The sequence below is a fragment of the Lytechinus pictus genome, chromosome 2 (assembly GCF_037042905.1).
Source record: "Lytechinus pictus isolate F3 Inbred chromosome 2, Lp3.0, whole genome shotgun sequence".
Lineage (NCBI taxonomy): Eukaryota > Metazoa > Echinodermata > Echinoidea > Temnopleuroida > Toxopneustidae > Lytechinus > Lytechinus pictus.
The window spans coordinates 62,468,442-62,482,929 of record NC_087246.1 but is presented as its reverse complement, the minus strand read 5'-3'; the positions used below and the strand labels follow the sequence as shown (position 1 = coordinate 62,482,929).

The window sequence follows — 14,488 nt, the reverse complement described above, 5'->3', positions numbered from 1 at the left end:
ATTACTTTAAATGGGCAAAATTTTCATGACACTGGATAAATAAAAATGCCCAAAAGAAATGCCCAATGTTGGTTGGACACATAATTACTCTCATGGAGCGCTTTTACCCATTTTTTTTAGAGTGTAAAGATGACGTAATTTTTATTCATCATTCGTAGTATGGAGTTAAACAAACCAGACTCTTTTCTTCTTTATTTCCACCTCGCCCTCCCCTCTCTCTATATATCTCATACATTTATGTTTTTCTGTTCACTACTTGAAACTATAGGGGTGTTCACCCCCTGTAACTGCCCCTTTAGTCGTACGGAGCTCCTGTCTTATTTATTCTTGTAATTAAAGGTCAAGTCCATCCCAGAAACATGTTGATTTGAATCAATATAGAAAAATCCAATAAGCATAATGCTTAAAAATTAATCAAAATCAGAATTAAAATAAAAAAGTTATGACATCTTAAATTTTCCCTTATTTTTAAAAGAAGAGTGAATTCAGTGACAGAGTCGATGACGTTCCCCACTCATTATTTCTTTTGTTTTTATTGTTTGAATTATACAACATTTCAGTTTGTACAGATTTGACAATAAGGACCAACTTGCCGACTGAACCATAAAATGTTAAAACCATACCACATGTTTAGGAGGAATGAAACTTTGTTTCACATGACAAAGAGGAGAAAAATTAGAATGTTTCATAATAAAATACACTAGTAGTGAGTGGTGACGTCATCAGTCCCCTTATTTGCATTACGACCAGGAAGACTGTTTTATGAAATTATGTGAAAAATAAGGGAAATTTTGAATTTTAGTAACTTTTTTATTTTACACCTAATTTTGATGAAAATCTTCAGTGTTATGCTTGTTGGATTTTTCTTCTTTTATTCAAACCAACTTTTTGTTGGTGTTGACTTGTCCTTTAATTAATGTCCTAAAGGGATGCTCTGAACCGAAAATATTTGTATATACATAAATAGAGTAAAATTTACAAAGCAAAATGCTGAAAAATTTTCATAAGAATCTGGTAACAAATAGCAAAGTTATTGAATTCTAATATAAAATCATAATAATTGTTTCATTTTTTCATTCATGAGAGAAAATTATGTCTCCCTTATAATGAAATAAGCTGTAGCAATTAGTATATTCCAATATTTGTTGGTTCTTGGAGGAAAAAAATTGAACAAACCTAATTTTATATAACAACTTTACAATAGAACAAGTGGAGATCAGTGGCGTAACAGGCGGGGGGGGGGGGCAGGGGGGGCAAGCTGCCCCCCCTGGCGGAGCTCACCGGGAAAATTAAAAAAAAAACGGGAAAAATAAAAAAAAAAGGGGGGGGGGAAGAAAGGGAAAGGGAAAGGAAAGAAAAAAGGGGAAAGGGAAAACGGAAAGATAACGGGAAAAGGAAGGAAAAAAGAACAAGTGAGAAAGAGTCGCCCCGATATACAATTACATTAGCATGATTAGTATGACAGGCAAACAAAAGCGGGAAATAAAGGCAGAATGGAATTAGCCAAAATCTAAATTGGAAAATAAAGAATAGGGACAAGATAACGTACACTACCGGGCTACCGAGGATTGAGATAACGAGCGGGAAGAAAAATGGATGGTATATAGCATAATGTCGTATGAAAGTCTATCATAAACTTGCTAAATCTCCAAAGGCTCTGTCCAAGAGTCAAGACCCCGTGCAGTGGGGGCTCTTCATCTGTAACCTTTAATGGGTTCTATAACGGGCCCCTATATGGACCCTTCCTGCATTAAGCTTTACGTTGAAGGACTGGCGTACCGGGGATGGTTCCACAGCCAAGGGGAAATAAAAGAAAATAAAGGAGGCAGCGAAATGAGATGAATGAAAAAAAAATATGACATGATATTTGCTATAATGATGTAAAAATCTATCACATAATTAGAATTTCATTTTAACAGGCCATTTTTTTCTGGCTCGCTTCGCTCGCTGGCGACTTTTTACAAATTTTCCCACATTTGCTATGGTGTGCCCTTCACAATATTTGGATGATTACGATACACAACTGCATTGAATTTATGTGTTGTATTAAAGCTATATAAATATACACGCAATTTGATTAAAATAAGTGGCCATCTGTAACGGGTTTAAAATGGATTTGATATCAAGAGGTTCCGGGGCTCTGCCCTGGACCCCACCCATAAAGCACTGTTATATGGATGAGTTTGGACCATGGCCCCCAAAAGTTCTACAACCAAACAAAAAAAATAGGAAAGAAAGGAAAGTGTATTATATTTTTCTGAATATCACGTTAAAATCTATCTTCATGTTAGATTCTCATGAAAAGGTGATTTTTTTTTATCTCGCTCGCTTCGCTCGCTCGGGACCTATATTAAGCTACTTCTTGCAAGAAGCGCCATACTCGGCCCCCTCGAGCATATAGAGCTTCGCCCTGATGCTCACAATCATAACAAAAATCCTGTTCACCGTGGCGTACAAAAAAAGGAAAGAGAGGAGGGTGAATATGATATCCTCTTTTTAACATTATGTCAAAATCTATCACAAAATTTGATTTTTGCAATAAAAATGTCAAAAAAATTTGCTCGCTCGCTTATATATATATATATCTGCCCGATACGCCATATCGCCCCCTCAAAATTTTTGCCTTATGACGCTATTGCCTGTTCCATGATATGACCGGGAAATTTTTGGCTCTTGCCCCCCCTGGCCACCGACCCCTGTTACGCCGCTGGTGGAGATATGACATCATCAGTTTGCTCCTTAGATATTCACTTAGATATGCCTAAAAATGTTTCACCGGAATAATGCAAATCATTAAAATGCCATAACTTTGTTATTCCTTGTCCGATTTTGATAGAATTTTTAGTGTTTTGTTTGTCTAATTTTTCTTAATCTGTTCAAATAATATTATTTTCAGCCTGGAGTACCCCTTTGCAATAGGTCAGTGTTCATAGTGCGTGGTTTTCTCGTGAGGAGGGAATTAATTAGTTTTGATTCAAATTTCATTAGATCAACCATTGACCATCGGAAGATAAAAATCATATTTTTCGAAAATGGAAGAAAATAAGTGTTTATTGAAATGAACGAATGGTGATGATCAACTAATGTGACCAATAATCAATCACTCGACTATCAATCAATCACTATCAATCAATCAATCAATAAATATACAAATCAATCAACTGACCATCTTTTAATTTTTTAAACAAAAAAAACTTTTTCAAATTATTTTTTTACGGAACACCGACTGATGCACTTTGTGACTGCACCATATTATTTTATCACAGACATTACGCGAAGTCCTCACATTATAATGTTTTCAACAAAAGATGGCGCTAGACCACTTTGTACAGCGTGCTACTCGTAATTTGTGAACGAAGGGCATCGTGGTCTCAGGCACATTCCAAAACAACACGGCACTCCAGTATAAGTTTTCGCAAAAGCGATGGGGACGGTTTCTACAAGAAAGAAAGTCTATTGAAAATGCCCGTTAAATCGCAATGAGCAGCTGGGAGCACTGGCGTAAATCCCGGGGGGATGGCCTGTACAAACATCCACCCACTTTTTACGAAAGAAAAGAAAAAAAATCACAAGAGATAATTCTTCCTAACATACCGCTTAACAAATAAAACAATATTATTGAATCATAAAATGCAAATAAAGAGCCAGTTCACCAATTCCAAACGAAATACTTATGTCCTTATTATAACATTGAAGAGAAACCCCCGTTTCTTCCAATTCATCAATGTTGGGGTCTTTGGGAAGGGATTAAGATGGAATGTCTAATTTGTTGAATGTAATCTCTAATAAAACCATTAAACCATCATGGGGTAAAAAGATAATGATATTGGAGGGGTATTTGCCATATGGACATACAGTGGCGTAACTACGGGGGGCATGGGGGGCACACCCCCCCCCCCCCCCCCCCATCGGCTGACCAAAAAAAAAACGGGGAAAGGGGAAAGGGGAAAGGGGAAAAAGGAGAAAAGAGGGAGAAAGGAAGAGAAACGTAGTGGGAAAAAATAAAATATTATTCATTATAATGTTATATTATATCATAATTATGTTATGCTACATTACATAAGAAAATTTTTATCATAACTTTATGAAACATAATTTGCCCATGGCCTACGTCTTCATTGTTCCTGGTGCTCGCATTGTCTGTTTAACGTGATATATAATCCTGTTGTACTAAAACATCCCGTTTTCAAGTCAATATAAACCAAATATATTTCCTAGTACTTGAGTTATCATTGTTTTATGTAGTGACATATGCTTCTTTTTCATGACTCAAAAAGTGATTGCCCCATCTTAAGGTCTTCGTATATATATGAAACATTTCCTGTCCGTGATTACGTTCGCATTAGTGGATTGGTGAGATATGTCTGCTTTTCATGAATTCCTAAAATCAGTCCCTCAAATGTCCCTTCTTCTGATCTGAATATCAAAAATTTTCAGCTCGCGCTTCGCGCTCGCATCATTTGGTTAATGAAATACGTATGGTCCTAGTTAATTCCTACAAAAAACCTTAGAATGCCCCACTTCAGGTCTGAATTATCTAAATTTTCAGCTCGCGCTTCGCGCTCGCATCATTTGGTTAATGAAATACGTATGGTCCTAGTTAATTCCTACAAAAAACCTTAGAATGCCCCACTTCAGGTCTGAATTATCTAAATTTTCAGCTCGCGCTTCGCGCTCGCATTGTTTAGCGAGACAGGTACCTATCATGATTACACAAATTTGATTATAATGTCCCTTTTTAGGTGTGAATATAAAAAAAATTCAGCTTGCGCTTCGCGCTCGCATTATTTGATCAGTGAGATACATATCAGTTTAATGACATTGTCCTTAAAATGTCTCTATTGGGTCAGTATAACTGGCAACTGAGCGCGCTTCGCGCGCTCACTAGCGCACTCACTCAGTGATTCAAAATTTTTGCTGGTACCCCCCATGCCGTGACCCACGGTACGCCACTGTGGACATATCAATGGCAATTCCTTGCATATCTAAAAACATGATTGCAAAAAAATGCCAAAATATTTCAGTCATCCCCCCACCCATCAACACAGATTTACGCCAGTGGCTGGGAGGTCTGTGCTGAAAATTTGTGAACCGTAACAGCTGATCATCGTAAGATTCTGAGCTGACAAATAATTGCAAATATTGTTTCGTTTGTCCAGAGTCCAGGACAAAACTGCTGTTTAATTCGACAAAGACTGCTTTGTCATGAAGGGCTATTGACACTGATAGATTTACTATGTTGTAGAATCCGTCCCAGTCGATATTGCATAAACCCCCTTCTTTTTTACCTGAGACTCTCAGAGCATTGTTATTTTTCTATTGCCTTGTCCCACTCGGTCTTTTACATTTCCCTCTCTTGTTATGTGATTTCACTGGTCATTGATCCAATCCATCATATCTCTAAGATCCAATCGTATCTCTGAATGATTAGTATTATGTGCACGTGTTGTATAATATTTGATTTTATTTTATTAATGTTTTCTTCTGCATTCATAATATTCGTATAATACATTTTCCATTACATTAACAAACAGTTACTGTTTTTGTGCATGAATCATAAAGAAAATGGACTAAATAAAATATCATGCTAAACAAATATGATCTACTACCAAGTATTTACAATCTGCAGGAGGATTGTCATCGTAGGCAAACTGCTTGAAAAAATGACAATCCCGCATTAAAACTCATTAAATTAAATTATTTTATCCATTTATAAAGAAGAATGATAATATCAAATATATTGTCCGTAACTTTAATGATGAAGATGGATACGTCCTCTGTCCTCAACCTCCCACCGCCCCTTAGAGCTCTCTCTCTCTCTCTCTCTTACAATTATCTTTTTACATAAGATCTTATCCCTAGCATGTAAACCCTTTAGCTATTTTATCAGAATAGACATGTTAACCTATACATTTAACCAAGTAACTATTACACATACATGACATAATGTGTGTTTCTTTTTTGCAAGTTATCCGTAAATTTGCTATGTATAGGATACATGATATATATTTCACTTAGAATGTTATTTTCAATGTTGTTTTCCCTTTCGCTTCTCTCCCCCCTTCCCTCTCCCCACTCCCCCTCTCACCACTCCATCTCTCCCCCACTTTCCCTCTCTCCCTCGCTCGATATCCCTCCTTGCCTCTGTCAAGCCTCTATTAGTTTTCCCCTGTCATTTCTACCAGGAATATTTTCACCCTTTGTTTTTCGTCTTTTTTAGCAAAATAGTAATAGGCACTTCATTTGAGGTAAGTGAAGCATAAAACTTTAACATATAATGAGGAAAGCCGATGACGTCACACATTAATTATATATTTTTGATATCAACGATTTCCCCATGGAACATGGTAAATCATCAATTAATTGCGTACAGTGAAAAGATTCTGCACTAGCAAGGCTCTAGGGATCCAGGCGAACGCTACCGACTTAAAAAAAAAACACGAAATAAACTATTTGATACAAAAGGAAAGTAAAAAAAAAAAATTGTGATCACCATTATTGTTTAAATTCGATGAAATCATGAAAAAACATAATGTTTGTATTAAAAAAAAAACTGTAAAAGATGACGGACGAGAATATTGGAATAGGTCGATCATAAATTATTGAACTAGACCGGTAATGTTGAAAAAAGCGAGGAATATTGAACTATAGACCGAAATGATGATTTGGGCCAGTTCGATATGATCACGATGTTGTTACATAAATGAGTCTATTAAACGCTGCTAATCAGTATACTTCGAATGTGCTCAAAGAAAGCTTCTCTTTGCACTACACAATGTACATAATTGATATACTGATTAAACTATAAACCAATGGCATATTTATTATACACTGGAAAAACATGATGCGACAGTCTCTTCTTCTACCATTGTTTACTGAACGATGATTTTATTTGAATAAATCCCGAAAATGAGATGCCGTGTAAGGACACTACAGTGTGACCTGCTCTAGGCGATATCTTTCTATGTGACTATATATACTCATCTTAACTAAGATGGTGTGCTTCCTTTTCATTGGCCCGTATTCGGAAGTCCAGTTAAACTTATATGCCATGGTCTAACTCTGTGCTAAAATTATGGGAAGCCGAAAAAATTTGCATTTATGTTATATGTTTCCTATCTTTACTTGACCCCTTCCATTAGTTTCATTGATGACTAGAACTATTTCAATAATCATTCCAATTAATTTTATGAATGATTTGAGTGTCAAATGAGCTGATAAATTGTACTATTAGAGATACCTGTGACAATAGGCTTTCCATAGTTAAACCATAACTTTAAACCAGTGTTAATATAATAATAATAATGGTGGCTACTTATATAGCGCACATGTCCACCTGTATTAAACCCAGTTATGGGCCATTGACGCGAGTTTTGCCTCTATCTGTTACGAATGAGCTAACCCAGCCCACTGGCCCCAAACCATTCCAAGCTGCTTCACAGTGAGGTCATGTATGACGTAAGATGATCTTAAACGGTTCAGTGAGGTATGATCCGTCTTCAGGATGCCTCCCTTGGCGTCATCGAAGAACCCTCCTCCCATGAAACCTTTGATCATGGTTGGGATCACCCCGATCCGTCGAAGACAAAGCCCAACGAAAACGTCCTCCCAGGGGAAGAGTGGTGTCTGAAGTGCGGCAATGTAGGCTTTGTGAACCACGTCCATTGATATTACGTACCCTATCCCGATACAATATGGCGGATACTTATCATCCTTCGTAACAGAATATGGAACGTAGAATTTATTATACACATCTCGTATGATGTCAAAGTTGAAGGCAGCCTTGCCGGCCACAAAGTTCCGTGAGGGCGCTGTTCGCAGGTAAATTAGCATCTTGATCGTGTTGACTGCCATGTCATCGTCTGTCTTCATCACGAACTTGGCATTCTGGCAGTACCTGCTGGCCCACTTGAGACCCATCACGGTCTTGATAGTCAGGTTTAGGTAGGAATCAACGAAGTCCTCCTGCACGATGTCGCCGTAGTTGACGAGTTCGCGACTGAGGTCATCAGTGACCTCCCTACTTGACACAGCACCTACAAGGAATACGGTTTCAAGATGCATTTCGGTGCTCCGTCCTGTCATACCCCAACTTCGTCTTATTGCGTCACGACGTTCGAAATTCTTCGGCGCTGATGCAACAATCATTAGCAAGGATACACGCTTGAATGTCCCTTCGTCTGTGAGGCATTTTTGCTTCGGGTTTAAGATGTACCTGTACTCATGCAAGTCTATATACGATTTCCAAATAGTTGAATTTAAAACACCAGGATTCTTTATGTCTTTGACCTTCTTTAACCTTTCTCTATGGTGTCCCTTTGGATGAACCAACCGTTTATATCCAGGGACCAGTTCTCCGAAATCATCAGTTTCTTCAAAGTCCACACCGAAATCCAGCATCGGTCCGAGATATGTTGCATTGGTAGGTGAGGGACGAGGGCGCGTCACCAAGACCTTGGTTTCTCCTCGCTTATTTTTGGCAACCACCGTGCCCTTCTTAGACGAGATATTGTACTTCTTGTAGGCTTCTGCGTAGGTGTTGATTCGTTGAACCTTCGACATTGTCGGCGAAACTGCCAAGATCTTTTGCTTGGTCTCCAGCTCATGGGCAAACCTGGCATAGAACTCTCTCCCGATCTCATCTCTATCTCTTGGCAGGATCATTGAGGTGTTTCTCAACATTTTCCTGGATGCGTCAGTATTGTTGTAATTCCCACTGGTGTTGTGTAATCTCTGGACAACAGGCTCGACAGAGCCATATTTCCGGTTATCGGAGGGTTCATCTCGCTGCTGCAATCGATGTGAAAGGAGCTCAGATATGTCCCCTTCCTCCAGTTGGTACACCTGCTTGAGGAACGCCCTATCAAGGACCTTTCCATTCTGCTCCACTCCTTTTAGTTGCCTGCTTCCGAAGCTAATGTCCTGGTAGTTCTTCTGGTAGAGAAGGTAGAACTGACAGAGGACCGTCATGCTCATGGAGGAGATGACGAGGATGAAGAAGAATCGGACGATCTCCGTCATACGCATGGTCGTCACCCTGACCGAAGTCCTCAACCATTCATCAGGACTTCGCTTCTCCCTCTAGTGATGCCATTTTGAATAAGATCATCATGTATCTTGTTTGTCCTATCAATGATTCTATGGTGGATATAGGAGACCCTGTATAGCAAATGGAGAGAGAACAGTTATTAAAACATTGCATTATTATACCGATACTCTTATGGTGATTAGTTAGTGTGTTGGTTTCCTATAAATTCTTAGTCATACTTTCACGATGTTCAGGTGTGTAAAAAACTCAAACATTTACCAATAATAGGGGAATGGTCCGCACTGATCAGCATAATAAACTTTTTGATTGGTGGATTATCTTAATTGTTGCACCATTTTAAAGTGATTTGCTGTTATAAGTTTTTGTCATATAATATTCTGAACATTTTGTGGAAAATGAGTTTTATGTGCATAATTGTCTATTGTTGTTGTTTATCACCCATCGCTTGCCGCACAAACAGGGGCCAAAGAACGATTTTGTGAGTGGGAGGGCTTACAAGACAAGTTAAAGCATCCCCGGTTGCCAGTCGATAAAAAAGCGCAAGTTTCAATTAATGCGAGGGAGCGTGGCAACCAAGCATTTTTGTGTTATCTACTTTAAATGTACAATAACAACCAAGAAACAGAGGCAGGGTAATGTGTGTCTATGATTCACCCCCCCCCCCAAAAAAAAATAAAGTGCTTCTGTCATAAGCGATATATGTCATATTTTCAAGCTCAAAACTTCGCAGTTGGTGTAATATTTCTTTCCCTCCTTCTTCTTCTTCTTCTTCTTTTTCTTTTTCTTCTTCTTCTTCGTCCCATGATGTATTTCTTGATTTGAATAATACAGTTAATTAATTCCATTCAATTTCAGTTTAAGTACGCTGGACTCCGAAATAAACCCTTTTGAAATCATTTGAACATGTCAAATTCGATTTAAGATCCTCAGCTACGGTCATTTAGCATTCTCAAAAGATCTGCTAACCGAAAGTAAACACAATCATAATCACCAATAGCTGTACACAATGTAATTTCTTGCTGTATATTATTTATTCTTTCGTTGAGGACTTTGTGACGTATTTCAATTTGAAAGTCACAAAGAATTATGCTTATTCTGTGACCATGAATGCTAAATTTGTCAACTAATTGTTATATTATTTTCTGTGCATGCACGACCGACTGGTAAATCCTTTTCTTTTTATTGTGGCTTCGTTATTCCTCTGCACGCGAGAAGGTATAGACATGATAATTGTTCAGTTTGAGTTTGTTTCGTATGTAGTCCTGAAAGAAATTCTCAATTTGTAATGATTAACTTAACAGTGACCCAATGCAAAAAGAATTAATTAATTTTCACGAGTCGCGGCGTTCAACTGGAACTCTATTTCAAAAGGGCCCTTGATGGTAGGCCTTCAAATAAAACGAACCAAAAAGCCCCCAAATTAAAAGTCTTATTGTTTGAAGGAGATTTGATAATGAGGGCGCTAATGTAAAAAAAAATGCACACATACGCGCCGGCATGCCTGAGGGGACAGGACATAGGCTCCCCTAACAGAATATAGATGACGAAATAAAGTCCGGAGTAACTGTCGTCGGAGCAAATGTCGTGTCATCGTTCTCCGATGTATTTTATTACACTTCGGATAAGATGTCAAACGGTAGGTCCTTTCTTCACTATTAAGAATCTTTTCTTGACATCGCAGTTGGATAATTTTTTTTTTTTGAAAAGCCTCTCGATCAAAATGTAACTGAATATTAATGCCTATGAAAACACGTAACCATCATTCAACCAACTCATTCATGACTTTTTGCCCCAGATAACATGAACCTTTGGCTATTCATACGATGAATTATCCGTAACTAATAGAAGAATTAAAACAGATACCAATGACCTTGAAATATTCTTACTTTAGTTTCCACTTTACATAAGAATTGAGTCTCTGGTGAAAATGTGCCCCCTTTTGAAAGAGCGCCGCGCCTCGTGCACGGGTGGCCCTGGATTCGATCCCTGGCAGAGTCATTATTTTTTTTTTAAAGTGAATTGACTATATACCCGGGGTAAATAAAACGTTATGTTAGGTTTATTATTAATCCTAAATTTAGACAACAGTATTGTATGTGGAGAACCACAAGGGTCGCCACTTGGCCACCACATTTATTCATTTCATGTATTAATTACGTAATCGTTCGCCCAGCGTGTTTCCTATTTTGTATGAAGATAATACAAATACTGCATATTCTAACAAAATGTCGTGTAAAACTACTCATATTTTAGAATTTAGGTTGAATAATTTAATTATTTACAGAGTTGAAGGTTCTTCGTTTTACCGACTTTTGACAGAAACTTAATATGGATGCTCTACATAAACCAAATTGAGAAAAAAGTCGCAAAAAATTGGTATTATAATTATATCGCATAAGTGTTTTTTTTTAATCTTTCCCTTGAGTGCATAACCCCCCCCCCATTTTATGTTTTAAAACATATTTTCTAGAAGGAAAATGTCAACATGAACCAACTTTGGACAAAGCAAACACTCTCCCCAAAACACAATGCACACGCTTGTATATATAATGATGTGATATGATGTGAACATATTTGTATATTGATGATTTATTAATAATAACACAAAAACATGTTTATATTCATATATGTTTACATGCACAAAGTCAGTTTGAACACAAACATATTAACATCAAATGCTTGGAATATCTACAGTGCGATCTATCAAGTAATAATCTATTTCGAGGCGCACTATATTAGTAGGACATATTACACCAACTTTCGCTCGAGCTGCTGTCTCCAGCACACAGTACATTCAAGGATTTAATCCTGCCCTGAACCCTTTCACCTCACCTGGGTTAAGTGAAGCAGAATGTGGGAAAATTTCCTGCTCAAGGAAACCACACTACTTAAAAGTACATCAAATAGTATCGAACCTATGACCCCCTCTTCAAAAGAAGAAACTTACAGATAATGGTTGAATGATCCATTGTATAAAGTAATCGTGAGAAAAAAAGAGATTTTTCGATTGGAAGTTAAAAATCATGAAACAATAGCGGAACAATCCAGCCGCTTTTACCTCAACCCAACCAGCAGATTTTTTTATTCACTTTATTATTTTTTTTAATTTGATAACATCGCGAAAAAGAGGAAGAATTAAAAAAATAGAAGAAGAAGAAGGAGAAGATGAGGAGGGGGAGAAGAAGAAGAAGAAGAAGAAGGGGATAAGGAAGAAGACAAAGGAGGAGGAGGAGAAGTAGAAGAAGAAGAAGAAGGGGATAAGGAAGAAGACAAAGTAGGAGGAGGAGGAGGAGGAGAAGTAGAAGAAAGGGCATTAAACTCATAATAAAATATAATTTCCATTTATGCAATCTAATACAATTAAAGTTTAAGTCCACCCTAATGCAGAAAAATGTTGATTTGAATCAATAGAGAAAAATCCAACAAGCATAACGCTGAAAATTTCATTAAGAAAGTTATGACATTTTAACGTTTCACTTATTTTCCACAAAATAGTTAAAATGAACAAGACAGTGACATGCAAATGAGAGAGTTGATGACGTCCCTCACTCACTTTTTTTAATAATTGTTTGAATTATACAATATTTTAATTTTTACAAATTTGACAATAGGGACCAACTTGACTGAACCATAAAATGTTAAAACAATAGTAATTTCACATGTTCAAAGACATGAAAGAGGAATACAACTTTCTTTCACATGACATCGAGTGGAAAATTATAATACTTCATATTTCACATAATGAAATACAAAAGAAATAGTGAGTGGATGACGTCATCAGTCCCCTCATTTGCATACCAACCAGGATGTGCATAAAACTATTTTGTGAAATTAAGTGTAATTTAAAAATGTCATAACTTTCTTATTTTACATCCGATTTTGATTTAAAAAAAAATCAGTGTTATGCTTGTTGATTTTTTTTATTTTTTTATTGGGGTGGACTTGTCCAAAGAAAAGCCGCAACATTACCACTCAAATAATAGCAGCGAAATATAATTTTCATTTCAGAATTACAGTGAATGTCCTTGCTTTCTAGAATGTAGGGTATAGGATAAACTATGACCTATGTCATGAAAATAACGAAAGAGAATGGAAGGGATGTAGTCAAGGCCGACCTCGTGTCCACATTATACCGGCCTTGTCCTCGGCCCAAGTTACGTGCACAAAATCTATTGTTTCTCAATCGGCCTCCTGACTACTGAGGAAGTACCGGCCGAGACTACTTCCCTGGAAAATGGAATATACAGTAAAGGGATTTAGCAACATAATGCATCTTTGCCCTATAGTGTCGAATGACATGTAAGGACGAACACGAAGTTTTAATGATTTTTACAGAATAAATGACGCTATATAAATGCTGTTGTTAATCATCATCATCATCATTCCCATCATTATCATTTAAATGTTACAATTCCATGTAGCAAAGGGTGAAAAATCAAGCACACATCAGAGATATTTATTCAAGAAAGGAACGATTATTTTAAAGTTGTTATCGGTAAAGAAAGTTGATATAAAACGGCATACGTACCCTGTCATACAAAACTTTTGTTGATCCTCCAAAAATGCAAATGAAGTTGGTTGAATTAAAATGAATTATATTAACACTAGTTGTCTAATAATGAGCACGAAGGTCTATTATACGACCTATAGGCCTAGACCTACAATATATATATAATATATTATTGCGAAAAAGGGAGAGGGGTAAAAAAAATCGATATAATTCTTTCAGATGCTTCTTTTGTTTGTACGGGCAGGGGGCGGTCGATAGTACATTTAGTCTGACCCGTTTGAAGAAATGTAAAGGGGTCAGGCCAGTGTCTCATAAAGTTTTTCTGTAATAGTAACAAATGACTTAACGCACACTGAAACTTCTTTGGTGATAAATTACATTCTCAGTCTTTTTTTAATGTCACCAGTTGAAATTGAATAATATCATTATGTATCAAGTTTCATTGTTACTAACTAGCATCCGAGTGAATGAATAGTTTATCATTTTGTCAAAATCTGATTAGGTAATGGGATATTAATTCACGTTCACTATGTTAAAACCATGAATATACTTCTGAGCAAAAACAATTTGAAAAGGGGATACCAAAAAGTCACTTGGCGGGCCGTATCTGGGTTTTAAAAAGAAAACCACATTTTAGAAAGTTCAATATCTGCTCTTTAATTTGATACCTCAATTACAGAAAATGGTCAAGAAATAACAAAGTTCTGGTTATTTGAAATAAGGCTTGAATTTCAATAATTTCATAAAATGAAGAGGTTTTACAGGCTAGCGTTCAAACTCACTCGACACTCCGTTTTGTTGACGATCAGCCATGCATTAAGTCTTTTGTTACCGTGCAATAGCTTCTGTGGGAAACCGGTGAAAACACGTTTATTTCATGAAATTATGGAAATACAAGCATTGTTTCGAGGGATCATAACTTTTTTACT

The 14,488-nt window shown here is 36.9% G+C and overlaps 1 protein-coding gene across 2 annotated transcripts; it reads right to left on the bottom strand.

Moving 5' to 3' along the window:
* Positions 1-5,452: 5,452 nt before the first annotated feature.
* LOC129270003 (uncharacterized) lies at positions 5,453-13,780 on the bottom strand. Of its 2 annotated transcripts, XR_010292692.1 has the most exons (3): positions 13,578-13,719; positions 7,085-9,159; positions 5,453-6,930 (listed from the first exon to the last, which is right to left on the bottom strand). XR_010292692.1 is itself a non-coding variant. In XM_054907439.2 (2 exons), exon 2 carries the CDS (start codon positions 9,025-9,027, stop codon positions 7,387-7,389), a length of 1,641 nt encoding a protein of 546 aa, XP_054763414.2. In that variant the 5' UTR covers positions 9,028-9,159; positions 13,578-13,780; the 3' UTR covers positions 5,474-7,386. The 2 variants fall into 2 exon arrangements, 1 of the variants encoding a protein (XP_054763414.2); XM_054907439.2 differs by having other exon boundaries at positions 5,474-9,159; positions 13,578-13,780.
* Positions 13,781-14,488: the final 708 nt, after the last annotated feature.